This window comes from Brachionichthys hirsutus, chromosome 4 (assembly GCF_040956055.1).
Source record: "Brachionichthys hirsutus isolate HB-005 chromosome 4, CSIRO-AGI_Bhir_v1, whole genome shotgun sequence".
In the NCBI taxonomy this organism is placed as follows: Eukaryota; Metazoa; Chordata; class Actinopteri; order Lophiiformes; family Brachionichthyidae; genus Brachionichthys; species Brachionichthys hirsutus.
This window is the reverse complement of record NC_090900.1, coordinates 11092382-11106927: the sequence shown is the minus strand read 5'-3', so window position 1 is coordinate 11106927 and position 14546 is coordinate 11092382. Positions and strand designations below refer to the sequence as shown.

Sequence of the window (14546 nt, the reverse complement as noted above, 5' to 3'; positions counted from 1 at the left end):
ACTGTGTTTTGCAGCCACTAAATACCAAAACACCAACAAATAATTGTTGGTGTTTTAAAACTGTGTTTTAACAAATAGAACTTTCTGTTCAGCGCTTCTTGCATCCCAACTTCTAAATTGGTTTTGGATTTGGAGGTTATTCCTCCTCCAAGCTTTTCATTTCAAGAATTGTTAATTTTTCATTAATCAATGAACACAATTAAAGCTTCCCCACCTTTTTTCCAGAGAATTTCCCAACCAGTGGGGAGAAGGATTAAGGGTCTCAACACATCACCCATGGCACGGAGTCTTCCTCGGGCTCAGGGGAGATAGTCGCTTACTCTTCTTAGTGGCTTTTCTCAGCGAAAATGTATCGATTCTGTGTTTGTTTTTCACTTCAACACATGTATATATTTTATGTGTGGTAGCTTCAACACAGAGGCAAGCTGCTTCTCACACAGCAGGGATTATAGTTGATGTATATACTCTGATATGACACTGAAACCATGTCCTGATATGATAAACAACACAACTCATCTTTTAGCTTTTATATCTGGAGACATACAACATGTACTTATCTTGGACCATGTGATGTTTTTCTATTTTCTCAGCCAGATTAGCAACTCGCTCTCTCCGAGGAAGACGAACTAGAGGAAGACCTGGCTGCACATACTTCGCGTATCCAGGATGTCCACCCAGATAGTGTTGAGAGGAACTCGTTTGGTGCAACATTTGCACATGGAGATGTAGACATTTAAGCCCCTCTTAGCTCGTCCACGCTTGTACTGTTGGTGACAAGGTCAGGGTTACTTTCGCACGTGGGTTGCCAGTTTGGGGGATTTCATTTCCAGTTGGTGAAATGGGGTAATTTGCCTACCACACAGCCTGGTGGGATTATACATACCGGTATGGTCTGTATTATGTAGCCCAGAAAACCTCCCTATGAAACAGTTACTATTGAGCACTTCATTCTTATTTTGATCAATATCAAGATTTGGACGTGGCACCCACCTTCTCATTCAGCAGAACTATAAACAATAGTCAGCTGCTCCTCGAAGCATCAAAATCAGGACGCGGTTAGCTTTTCCAAAAATGAAGACAAGAACTTGTTTGTTCAAAACAAAGGACAGCAGATACTCGTAGGAAACGCTACGGGCTGGAATGTTTGTCTATGAGCCTTGGCATTGATTCTGTAAACAGTTCTCGCCCCAGACCTTTGATTCCACAAGAGGCCGTTTCAGTAATAATCCTCCCCTCAAACTACAAACGTTTGGTTTAGCGTTTCTGTTTGATGGCAGCTCAAACAAATGAGAAGCAACACACCACCGCAATCAGCGCTTTGACACAATGCATTTTGATTCATTTGCTAGGGTTTCATTTGTGTCCTTTAAATTGTGACTTTCTGTGATGAGTGATGTCAACAGATGGCTGTCAGTGATTTCTTTCTTTCTGTTTCTGCCCAATAAAGGCAAATAGCTGTGTAAAAGGGAGTCAAATTGAGAAACATCAGTTCAGGTGTTTTTTACTTAGCAGCCAAGTGACAGATGACGTACGAAAATGCAATGGTTTAATAATTCAGCATGAAATTTCAACTCTGAACAAATGTAAACTACCAATGTTAGTGGAGAGTCCTTGCTCCGACTTTCACAGCTCTCCGTTAGCACAGGCCGGCCTGGATGCCATCCTGCCAGGCCTGAAGCCGCTGTACTGCCCATCTGGACTCGGGTACGCTTCTCTGACTCTCCACACACAGCAGCGGGGAATAGCCGGGTGGGTGTCGCTAGGTGGGACCTCAAACCTCCAGCTGATGTACTGTCTGTAGGCACAATGACGCAGGGCAGCAGGAGGAGAGAAAGGGTCCCGGTACCGAAGGACTGCCTCCAGCAGAGAGCGGCGCAACACAAGCCGCTCAAACAGAGGAGACGAAGTGATGCAGACGCCGTCGCTCCTCCTGCAGCACAGCTCCTCCAGAGGGACAGAGGACGGAGTGCAGGAGTCACACTTACACCAGGCTGGACGACGGGCTCTGGGGTCAGGTTTGGGTTCTTGTGCTGCAGGAGGCCGATCGCTATGATCCAAGCTGGCATCCGTTTGCAGCAGAGAGAGGACAGCTCTCAGGTGTCCCGCATCCTCCTGTCAGGACAAGAATACCTCAAAGATTGGATTCGTCCTGTCGCATAAAGTATTTTCAGTTTTACAGTAAAAACACGCACGTTCCTCTGGTGGTACACAAACAAACTGTGGGTTTTGTCCAGGTTTAGAGACACAGTAGTTGTCTTACATCCATTACACTTTAAATAAATACAATGTTTAGTAATGGCAATTAACCAATACAAATATTGAATGTGTTTAGATTGTTGTACAAGAACTCCAGTGTATTTTGCTTAAAAATCCAGGCAATAATGATGGTACAATCTTCTTAATCTAGATTTAAGGTATTTTATTAATATATTAAAGAAAGTTTAAGAAAATAATTATCCCAGTGCTGCAGATCTGCAGCCAAATGTAAAGTGTTTCTGGCTGACCAATGTCTGGCCTCTTCCTGAAGCTTTGTGTCAGTAGTTGAAATGCATTTAGGGCGACAGCCTCCCAGTGTTAGAGAAAGCGGAAAAGGATTCCCAGATCTTCTCCGTTATCTGGATCCAGACCAAACTTGAATGGCTTCAATCCTAATGCACCATCGTTGCCCTGGGAGTCGAGCAGCAGCTTTCGTGTGCGTACTGCTGGATACCGTACGGATCGCGCTGCAGCGGGTTTACCTTGCGTGGCTGAACAGAAGTCGGCTCGACGTCTTGTAAACTTGTCTTCCGCGATCTCTTCACCAGTCGAATGTTGTTCTCATCAACGTATGATACACAGATGGTGCACTGCAAGACACACACATGCCAGAACACACTTTATAGGTTTGTATTTATCTGTAAGAAGGCTACGGCTCATATATCACCATTTCAGTGAATCAGTGGATGAAATGAAAACCTCTGATTACCTTCTCTTTGTCTGGGACAGGCTCCACTTTCCTCTCGGTGTAGTCTTGTCCAACCTCTGCAGAGTAACAGCTGGTTCCGATCAGCCAATCGATCAGCATGGTTGTCTGGATGAGAGGACGCCGAGGTTCACCAGCAGTCATCAGACTACATGTTTCACACTCTAAAAATCTGAATAGACTTGCTGATTTTAATATTAAAACCCCCAAAAATGCCTCTAAACCAGGTCATATTTGCTGAAACAAGTTACGTCTCGATAGCATAAAAGCGATGAGATTAAATGGTGAGATTAAATCCCGTCTTTGCATTCCTTCCAGCCCCTCTGATTGTAGCAGCAACCTGCTATTAAAACAGCTTCTCTTGTCAAAATACAGGCTATGTTTCTCGTTATTTTCCACAGTAAGCCGAGCTCTCCTCTCTTTTTCTCATGCTGCTTCAGTATTAAAATACGAAGGTTTATTGTGGCGTCTTTGTCTTGATGGAGGCGTGCCGCTTGCTGACAAAACAAACTTTCCACAGGCTCTTTCTGCTCCAGCAGGAGTATAAACACGTTGGACCCTCGACCAGTCGCCCAGAACCAAACAAGCTCTTGGATGAAATATATTCAATCAAAGAGGTACGAAATTACATGAAAAGACCCAGCTACAAGTACCTAAAATGTGTACTTAATGTATTTGGTCACACTCAAACGCTGCTGTGTGGAGACTCCATTGTCCTCATGGAATCAATTCAGAGACATTTCACTTATTTTCTGCTCTAATCTGGTCTGCAGTGACTTCAATTCATTCCAACACAGTCGCTGCAAACGATCTCACTGGTCAGTAAAAGAAAATCAGTTCAGTATTAACAGAATGAATGAATGAATGAATGAATGGGAGCTTGTGTCACAGCTAACGCTGGGTGACCTCTCACCAGAGCGTAGTACGACAGCGTGGATCCGATGTAGATGATGAGCTGGATGAAGCTGAACCTTCCCGCCTGAAGAACAAATCAGATTAACTTGAGTGCTCAAATGACACGGATAAATAGAATATTGGGCTGTGCATGACGACGACAGTTGTGTTATTTTATGAATCAGACGTGCTGGTTTTCTGCATCATTTCCTTTCAAACAGAATACAATCTGATGCAGATACCAGGCCGAGTTCATTACGTAATTTCTTAATATCCGAACATCTCCGAGGTTGGAAAATACAGATTAAAATGAAGTTAAATGAAATGAAGTTGCTTCATCCTCTTGCATCAAACAAACCCACCTGTCCAAACACCATGACGTCAAACCTGATCCCGAAGGCTTTGTACAGCGTTCGCTCCTCCACTCCTTTCTCTGTGTTGTACTTTGCATATCTGATGATAAGTGATAAAAACACAACAGCGTGATGCAACAGAGGAACCTGAAACATGAAATGTGTTTATTTATCCTTAAAACTGTTCCAGTTTTCATTCGGCTGCGTTTTCCCGTTACCTCCAGAGGCAGATCGGCTCTCCGCCATTTCCACTTCAGGGGGCCTTTTATTGCAGCTGCAATACTACTAGTATAATAACGGGAATACGAGACACTACAGGTAAAAATTCTGCATTGAAAACTTTAAATCAAAATATATTTGAGTATTATCAGATAACATTTTTAAAAAAATGTAGAATGCTTAATCTGTGAAAGAGTGAGTAACTACAGCTTTAGTGGAGCAAAGATAAAACACTTGTGTAAATTGAGTTAATGCTTCATTAAATTTACTTCAGACTCAACCATGGTTTATCAATTTTCACTTTTTCTTGTCATTTCAGTTTCAGCATAAATAATTTCCTGGAGGCCTTGTTTTTGTTACTCATGATATTTCTGTGAGGAGCGTGCATGTTCTCCACGCATCTGCGTGGGTTCTCCTCCGGGTTCTCCGGCTTCCTCCCGCCACCAAAAACATGAAACAGGTCCAGGTCGTTATTGGAAAAGAGAATTAATTCTCAATTAACTTACCTTGTTAAATGAAGGTTAACAATCATGGACATTAAGACGAGAATGTTTTTTTTTAATGATAGGCTAAAAATAACCAATGCTCCTTTTATGGTCCAGGCTGGACCTGCTGACATTGACCTTTGACCCTCACTCACCTGAAGTTGAGGCCTGGGAAGAGCGTCCTGTTGCTCTCTTTCTCATCCAGCCGTCTGAAGGAGTATTTGGGAATGCAGCTCCGCATTAGTCGGTCCAGGTTACAGTCCCATTTGATTAGGATGCCTATAACGCCTCCCTGTGGTCACCAGAGGAAATGAAAAAAACAAACAAAAAAGCAATGTTGGGCAATGTTGTTCCAAGTATTTAAAATCTTATTGAAGTATAAATACCTTGAATGAATCCAAATCTTTGCTACACATGTAGCAAAAGTAGCAAAAATGTGATTTTCACTGTGAGATTGATCATTTATTGCTAAAACAGATTTTGTGCGGGCTTCTTTCAAGAAATCGATACATGCACAACTCAAATATTGATCTGAACAAATTGTGGAACTGTGTAGAAATATACTTGCCTGTTTCAGCTCTAAGTGGTCTCTTGCTGATGGTGCTGTTGCTCCAAAACTAAAAGAAGCTGCACACTCCAAAACATGGAAAATTCAACTAACTTCCCATCAGGAAGATCGAGAACGCTTATTCCCACCTCTACGGCCATGTCGGAGAACTTTTCTCCGGCCTCTTGGACGACGTCTCCCAGTCTGAAGATGGGGCAGAGCGAGTCGTTTGCTCTCCGGCAGCTCCTCAGGTAGACGTCGTTCATCTGCGGGAGGATGTTCCTTCTGGAAATGACAAAAATAGATTCCAACAATCCCAGAGAGCTCTTCAGGCTAATGGGAAGTGATGAGCGGAAAATCTTTGGGAATGTCATTCCTCGAAATACCTCAATGTGTCCCGTAGCCTTTTTAATATGACTATTTATTTATACCACTTAAATAATGCGGGGAAATAATACAGCAACAAATTTTCTCTAAAAGTTAGTGCGATATTTACAAAAGTGATCAAATAAAACAGGTATTAAAAATACTTTTTGTGTGTAAAAGTATGAGTCCTCACAGCTGATTAATATGAAAGGGACCTTCAGAAACATTTTCAACCTCCATCGGTAGAGAATCAGAGTCTTGCTGCCTCAGTAGCTTCGACCCTGAAGCAGCCTCACCGGATGTAGCTGAAGGCCGGGAACCTGATGTTGTTCTTGATGAGGACGGTGAAGTTCTCCGCTGCTGCCAGCAGAGCAGGCCTGAACAAATGAACACAATAAAGCACCCAGAAAAACACACTGCAACTCCAGCTGAAACAAACGACCATGTGTTCCAATATGATTGTGTTGACAGTGACTCCATGTATTTTAACACTGATCATAAGGCGCTAAAAAGTAAAAATAAATAGATATTTGTTGTTGACGAAAGTGAAACATTTGCAGGATGTCTGTCTTTGTATTTGACTCTCCTCTTACCTGTCCTTGTCTCTCTCTCCTTCTCATCCTAGCTGGTCCAGACAGATGAGCGTTAGGTTCTGTCCAAGGTTTCTGTTGTATTGCTCTGATCACTGCTCTATCTTGCTCTGGCGGCTTCTTTTCATCTCAATAAAATATTAGCTCCTAACAAGTAAAGTGACTTCATGTGACTAATTAACCCACAACGTTTACCTCACTTTAACTAAAATATGTTTTTTTTTAATGACCAAATATTTCCCCTCAGGATATGGCAGAGAATAAAATAGAGCTATGAAAGGGCAGTTGGGTTCTATGTTCTTCTTGGAATTTGTTGAAGGTTTATGGATCGGTTGGAGTCACAAAATGTTCCAGTGGATCATAAAAACTTAAAATCCGCAGTGAAGAGTTTCTTCACAAAGCCTTGTTCAGGATCAGAATAATGGCGTTCACCTCGGAGGGCTGGTCTTGCTTTCGATTGGACACCACGCCGAAACCTCGCAGGTTTTCCTCAACACGTCAAACTTCACACATGATCCAGTTTGAATCCCTACAGGGGGAAAGCAAACGCGCCAAAGTTAACGCCAGAGGCCTCTCTACGAGTCCCGGTGTCCACAGCGAAACCTGTGATCTACCGCGACAGTAAAAACTCCACAATAATCCAAATGAGATTATCACGGATTAGAAAAAATAGAAGAGATCGTTTTTTGATAAAAGGTGCCGATCTGTTGCTTTTCTCCCATCCCAGATTTCACCCGACCTTCATCTTGCACAAGTGGAACCAAAGTAAAGTCAAATATTCAGCGTTTAAGTATATGTGGATTTTCATTCATATTGGAGTTGGTTACATTCTATACGGGGGGGGGGAGCCTTGGCTCAGTTGCCCTACCATGGCTCTGCTGACTCCAGGCTCCCCTCTCGCAGTCTTTATCGGTTTGACACAATCTGCCTTGAGAGGGAATCTGGAATAGAAACATCGAGGGGTTTGTGCTTGCATTGAGGATCCGCCGCGGCAGATGTGCTCAGATGTGCGGGATGTCGTGATAAGCCATCATGTTAATCATAATTAGATAGAAAAATAGCACCTCTGGACATTTCCCCTGCTTCTGGTTCTTTGTCACGATGATGTTTGTCGCCACAAAAAAAGAGTTTTTGTTCTGAAAAGAAGCAGAAACAAAGGCACATTTTCTTTCTTTCCTCTTTGACAAAGACAGACGTCCCAGAGGAATAAGGACCGATGCTGGCCCACCTGTGCTGGCCCGCTGTAGTCCACCACATCCCAGACAGCATCCCCCACCCCGGGCAGGTGCGTCTGAGCCACACCCTTCACCTTGGCGGTGACGGAGCTCACCACCAGGTCAAACTCCTGGTACTTTTTGTTCCACAACATCAAGACGCTGCAACATAGAGGTGGAAAAAAAAGTTCGTTTTAGGGCTGCAGTCATAATCCGCTACTTCAGCATGGTTCAGGACGCACTGAACAGAATAAGAGACTGCGCGCGTCAGAGGGAAGTGGCGCGGCCGCTCCCTGGAAACAAACGTGCGGGGGCTGAAGCATTTCGCATGTTCACGCACCAGATAAAGAGAAGGATGAACCCGTTCAGGCTCCACTTGATGGATCCGAGCCGGACGCTCTGGATCCGCACCAGTTTGTTGGTTTCATACTGGCACAGGGTGCGAACGATGCCGCACGGCATGATCCCTGCTGCTGGCTCCGGAGAGTCCGGACTGAATGTGAGTGAGAGTCCGCTTCCTGTGTGGAAGGTCACATGTCCAGAGTCCTGCAGCGACGGCGCGCAGAGCCGGTCCGAGAATGGATGAGAACTATTCGATCCGGGGGGGGCCCCAGTCCCCACCCCCATTATCAACCAGTGTCAATGGTTGATCAGCGGTACATCAATACAATTATGCTATCAGAAGACTGATGAATGAGATGCATCTTTTTATTTATAAAATAAACTCCTCTGTGGTGGAGGAGGAAAGAAAAGTCTTTTTTTTAATGACAGCTAAAATCACAAAAATAATAAGTGCAGTGAAAGCTGCAGCTCTGTCTATTAAAAAAATAAATATCCTTCCATTTCAGCAATGTGCAGGACCAGTCACTGATATTTGGAGGTACTGGTACATCAAATATGAGTGAGTGAAAACAAATAAAGTATTGTCTAACAAATTTTAGCATGGTTCAAATTCTAATAAGAAGAGCCCTTCTAACTTTTCATGTTTCACTTATAGGACCCGATGAAAGGAACCCTCAGTGAGAATTCTAGAAGCTGCTGGAGGAACCGACAGCAGATAACAGATGAACTCTTTGTTCTACCCCTCACTGCGATCACAAACATGACACTGTCCTTCGTCTTGGCCCAGAGACACTGTGCGTCCCATTATAAAGCCTTCGCATCAGATTCAGTGCACTATACTGCACATATGTAAGGCTCTTCTGTTCCTTTTACTCTGTTAATGATATAGGAACATCTACAAGACACTGATTTCATATATTCAAGAATGTGAGGAAGTATATGTTTTGACTTTTTATCAAATGCACACTCTGCTTTGAGTATAATAATAAAAAAAAAAAAAACATCTAGAAGCAAGAAAGCTTTTAGTTCACATCAATTTGAGACAAGTTAAGGCGAAAAAAGCAAGGATTTGCAGTAAAGGCATCATACAAACTTTTTTTCGATATTGATATTGGTCAATTTATTGGATAAAAAAAAATATTTTTTCTTCCAATAAGAAAATCCTTCTTCAAGGAAGCCTCACGTTATTATCAGTGATTGTTAATAGTCTAGCCTTGCTGAATTTAGTGATGTGACGATAATTATATTATACTGTTGAAAACAATTTATACAACAAAATCAAGATGTAATTACCATCTACATGCGTTTACTCAGGCATGCTGGTTTTATACTTTTCAATAAATTGGTAGTGGCACGTATTCTGAAATAAATATCATACTGCTGTAAAGTGACGCGTCTCACACTATTCCTGAGGAGTCGCTGAGTGTTGTTGCAATTCTACCTGATCGCCACGAGAGGGCAGTAAAGGCTTTGAGTTACTGATCACTTGTTGAAGTTCAGTTCTGTTTGGATCTGTAATGCCAGTCATTGCTGCTGGTGAAATGCGGAACTGTTGACAGAGGAGAAGACACGAAGGTTGATCTAAGACACATGGATGATTCCTGCAGAGTCACCTGCGGCTGGAAAATAAAATAAGTCAACGATGGGGTCAGCAGGTCGGTTCACAGACAGACGAGACATGTTTCCACAATGTCCAGAATCCAGTGACACATTGAAGAAATTAGAGAAAGGTTGTCTTTTTATTTAAAGCCATCATTTAAATATTACACACACTACAATAAAGAGATCATAACTGATCATCACACATTCATTACTGATTGGCAGTGATGGAAATTAGATGTGGATAATTGATGTACTATTAAGTATAATTTAAAGCATATATTTATCTTATCTCTTTCCATTCTTTGCTCCCCTTTATTTATACTTATACATTTTCGAGGTAAACATTGCACTTAAACACTTAAAGTGATTAGTACTACATTAGAAGTTCTAATGTTTCATTAGAAGTTTTAGTCTAAATACACATTTGTAACATTTTTGTGGAGTTGTTTTTATTATTATTTGGGACTGCTTTTTGTGTTTTTTAAGGTATGATGTGCATCTTGCCTCAAGTACACTTGTGATATTTTTATACAATTTTTTCCTTGTGTTTAAACCATTTGGCAAACAAGACAAAGGGCAACGATCACCAAAGATCTATCAAAACAATTAATTCAGAACTGCGAGACAGTCGAAAATTAATAAATCCTTATGTTTGTGGCGCACGCTGTTGGTTAGCAGGTAGGTCTTTGAAAGAAGTGAATGAAATATTAGCTTTTTTAGAAATTAGCTTTTCATTTTAAGTCTAACCTGAACTTAAAAGCACTGGTTACTGCTGCCCTGCACAGCTGCGGAGGCATCGTTGATCTGAACGAGACGCACCTGTTACACATCTCACCTAATCAGCTCCTGCCTCTCTGGAAAGTTCTCTTACAGAACGTCCTCTCCTGTTCTATGTGTTGTCCAGTATTCCGTAGTTCTATCTTTAATACCTGAGGAAACAGATCCAGATGAAATCGGGGTAAATTTTCACATCAAAACGATTTTGCTTTTGGACACTTTTAATAATATCTCTCTCATTACCTCCGCAAAGGAGGTTCTGTTTCTGCTGGTCTTCACCAAGACACTGTTCAATTAGTAGTGGGCAAAGTGATTCGTTGTGTCTTCAAAAGCTGAAGGTGTGCTTTTGTGTGAATAACTTCTAAACTAATAATGATATCAATGTGAATCCAATTGTTAAAGGTTTGTTTTCATGGTTAAATAATCAAAAAATATAGATCAAATAAAGGTAGGCTAATTATTTTTGGTGTCCCATCACAATATAGGGAGACTGAGGTGCTTGGCGGAGGTCTGTGCTCTCGGAGTGCTTTTCTAGTCTTGTAGCTGAGACGCCACTTTTCCACTTTGCGTAATCGGGTCGCGGTTCGTGCTGGTGCCTGTCCCAGCAGGAGGAAAGTATCAGGTGTGCTCTGTGATAGGAGACTGTCAGCGAGGATGAAGGGAAAGGTCTACAAGACAGTGGTGAGACCAGCCATGATGGACGGCTTAGAGACAGTGGCTCTGAGGAACAGACAGGAGGCGGAGCTAGAAGTGGAGGAGATGAAGATGCTGAGGTTCTCCTTGGGGAGTGACCAGGTTGGATAGAATTAGAAATGAGGCAATAAGAGGGACAGTGAAGGTTAGACGTTTTGGAGATAAGGTCAGAGAGACCGGTGACCTACCGTTGAACACCTCGAGTAACTTAACTTGTGAAGCAGCTGGATCTGCCAGAGCAATCCTGCATGTCCGGTGGGTTGTGACTGCATCGCTTTATAAACACACAGCGAGTCTAACACTAAGACAGCTGTATTGCAAGTATTGCTAGAACAGCTGCTGAAGGCTTGTTAGTAACTTGCTGCAATGCAAATGACTCAGCGCCTCAGTAGGCCAACATCTGCAGCCAACGCAGACGGCTCACTGCTGGACGAGAGCACATAGCGTCCATGTAAGACAAATGAACATTTGATTATGAAAGGGGAGACTCTTGAATGACGGATATGCAGCGTAAACCTTTAGGATTTACACGCATGCACATCAAAGACATGCTCAGTGATTATGTGATGCAGCTGCTGAGTTAAAGGGCCAACATCTTTTATTTGTCCCATGCAGACAACGTGAGAGACGTCTGGACCAGCGGCATGCATTTCATCTTGACGCTGCAAGCTACGGCTAATATCCAACCTGACGTGAAACCTTCCAGCCATGCCGGCTTTTGAAACGCTCAAGCGCCCACTACATCAAACGTAACTGTGTCACTGAAACTGCAGAAAATTGATGTTTGACGTAAAGCCCAAGCAGGAGAGCTTGTTATTTGACCGCAGACGATCCTGAAACGCCCTTAAAGGAAAACCGAGATTAGCAGCAGGGGCTCGCATTTCTATCTTCAGCCCTTCTGCCCTTTTCGTCGTGGCTGAGCCTGCCAGGGGTCAGCCGTGGTCATGCCAAGAGGAGAGAACAGGGGTTTATGCTTTCAAGCGCACTAATAACTCCCGCTGCGTGCGCTGGCTCCCTTCAGAGCCATTAGTCCTGCAGAGGGAGGAAGCAGGCAGCTGGAGGTGGGCTGCTTCCATCCACGCGTCTGTTTTACATTAAATGGGCACATGTGGTCTTTGTTTTGAGAAGCTTGGCCGAGATGAACCTATGGATTTCTGAGGCGGCAGATTCAGGGCTCAACTTTGTTCAGGGCCAGTGTGTCACATTAAAGAGAACGTAATGACAGGAAGCACATAACGTGATCCAAGCCTTTCACCACGATGGTAGGCGCTGTATGAGCGGGACGTGGAGCAGCCAATCTGGGACGGACTGTGAGTGTCAATCCACTGCCTGATAAGAATCTGTTACCCAGATAATGCATGTTACAGGTTTCAGCTCAAATATCACATTCTGAGTTTTCCAGATGGAAGATACCAGAAAAACAGAAACATCTGGTTGCTTTCGGTCCACGACTGACATTGACACGCCCGGCCCCTCGCTCAATGACTCGGTGTGTGTGATAATCTCCATGTCCTCTAAATCCCGCAACGTACAAACCCAGCAGTGAATGCATGCACCGGCAAGTAACGAGCGCCACTTACCTTTCCTTGCAAGACAGCATTAAGAAGAATGGAAATCAATATCTTGACCTATGACCAAAGCAATTTCTAACAAATCAGTTTACATGCACAGAAAGAAGCATAAATGAACTACGTTTGTTTTCCTTTATCCCATCATTTCTGACTGATAAATACACACAGACATACACGATTACACAAATATGGTTTAAACATCCACCACCAGGTACATTTATGTACTAATGGTGGACTACGTACTCACGTTTATGTATACTGTGGAGCCTTTAATCAGAGCAACATGACCTTTGTGTGTCTTTAAAGATTTATATCTCCACCTGAAACCAATAGGAAGATTTTCCTCACATCTCTGAACGTCATCAAAAAGAAAACACACAAACACACACACACACACACACACAGCACCTTTGGCTCAGAAGATAGGATGATGTCACTGTTTTACAAATCACAAGCACATCTCATGCTTTTGCCATTATGTTCCAGGTCTCATGTAAAAGAGTTTCATCATTCAACATTTCTCCTGTATTAATTTTAATCTCCGACCAGGATTGATAACAATTGTTGAAAAAATAAACTGTCACCCTCTGCTGGCAGTTTTTAATCTCAACTTTTATTTGCCTAAGAGTGTGCCGTCTCAGTGGGGGTCTAGGTTTGTGTGTGTGTGTGTGGGGGGGGGGGGGGGGGTGGCAGCGCCCTGGTGTCTGGTGCCGGGTGCCCTCTCCATTGACCAGCTGACAGTGCTTTTATGCTTCATCATACAATATTGAAAATGTAATAATGAATAGTTTATTCCTCTTCTGTCAGTAGATCCCATTAAATCCTGCACAATGGACCTGAAATCCAAGATAGATTTTGTGTTGTTGTCCTGCAACTGACCTAAAACTGCTCCGAGCATACTTCTACATTAGTAATGAAGCTTCGCTGCTTCCGTTTCTGCTACTGTGACTGCAGGAATTTACCTAAAATATAATCAATATAATTATTTACAGTAACATAAAATAGATATTCATAACTTGGCCACCATGTTGACTTGAAGCCACTTGTACTGAGAAATAGCCAACCAAAATTACCGATACATAATTGACATATTTTTAAATGCAAAAAAAACATTTTTTTGACAGCACTATCAGAATTCATAAGAATTACTTAAGAGTGGAATTTGCCACACAGACACAATCGTCCGCAACAGAACATATGACAGTGTGGGCTTGCCATCATGGATCCCACCATAATCCACACACACATATATATATTCCCATTAAGGAATTTAGGAGTGATGAAAAAATGTATTCAACCCTTTAACAGGAGCCCACAAGTGGATGCTGGGGCTGAAAGTGCAGGCAGCAGCAGCACAAGTCTGGTCTCTCTGACCTCATCTCCAAAACGTCTAACCTTCACTGTCCCTCTCATTGTCTCATTTCTAATCCTATCCATCCTGGTCACTCCCAAGGAGAACCTCAGCATCTTGTAGAACCACTTCTAGCTCCGCCTCCTGTCTTTTCCTCAGAGCCACTGTCTGCAAGACGTCCATCATGGCTGACCTCACCACTGGTCAGGCCTTTCATTTCCACCTCTGTATTTTTTCTGCCTTTACGAGGAGGCTGATCTTTATCTCCAGATCTGCTATTTTACTCGATCTGTTCGTTCCACAAACTCTTTAACCCCCCCCCAACGTTGCAGACTCTTGTAACTCCATAGAGTAACTTGTGCTGCCCTGGTAATTGTCATGATGTTAATCACGCTATCACGCGTTTGCCACAGATGGTCCCAATACCTTTTCCACTTCATGTCTTTTCACAAGAGGTGGCAGAGGTCCAAAACATGACAGCAGCTCTCAGTTCGAAACTAAATATGGTGCAAAATCAGTATCAAAGTCGCTTCCAAGCCCAGTATCTGTAAAGGAAACTCAGTTAGTGGTACTGATGCAG

At 42.9% G+C, this 14546-nt stretch overlaps 1 protein-coding gene across 1 annotated transcript; it reads right to left on the bottom strand.

Annotated features, from left to right (window-relative positions):
• Positions 1 to 1563: 1563 nt before the first annotated feature.
• Positions 1564 to 8092, bottom strand: p2rx7 (purinergic receptor P2X, ligand-gated ion channel, 7). The gene is made up of 13 exons (XM_068761062.1): positions 7971 to 8092; positions 7645 to 7792; positions 7481 to 7552; positions 7285 to 7357; positions 6849 to 6945; positions 6123 to 6203; positions 5610 to 5745; positions 5069 to 5205; positions 4219 to 4309; positions 3876 to 3941; positions 2966 to 3070; positions 2739 to 2846; positions 1564 to 2112 (listed from the first exon to the last, which is right to left on the bottom strand). Exons 1-13 carry the CDS (start codon positions 8090 to 8092, stop codon positions 1624 to 1626), a joined length of 1725 nt encoding a protein of 574 aa, XP_068617163.1. The 3' UTR covers positions 1564 to 1623.
• Between the last annotated feature and the right edge of the window lie 6454 nt (positions 8093 to 14546).

Bases quoted from the DNA above. Each gene is read 5' to 3' on its own strand.
- p2rx7 (XM_068761062.1), bottom strand. From the start codon at position 8,092: ATGCCGTGCGGCATCGTTCGCACCCTGTGCCAGTATGAAACCAACAAA. The intron at 6,204-6,848 runs GTGAACGCCATT...TCATTTGTTCAG, and splicing joins AGCAAGACCAGCCCTCCGAG to GCCTGCTCTGCTGGCAGCAG. The intron at 4,310-5,068 runs GTGAGTGAGGGT...ACTTATCATCAG, and splicing joins TTCCCAGGCCTCAACTTCAG to ATATGCAAAGTACAACACAG.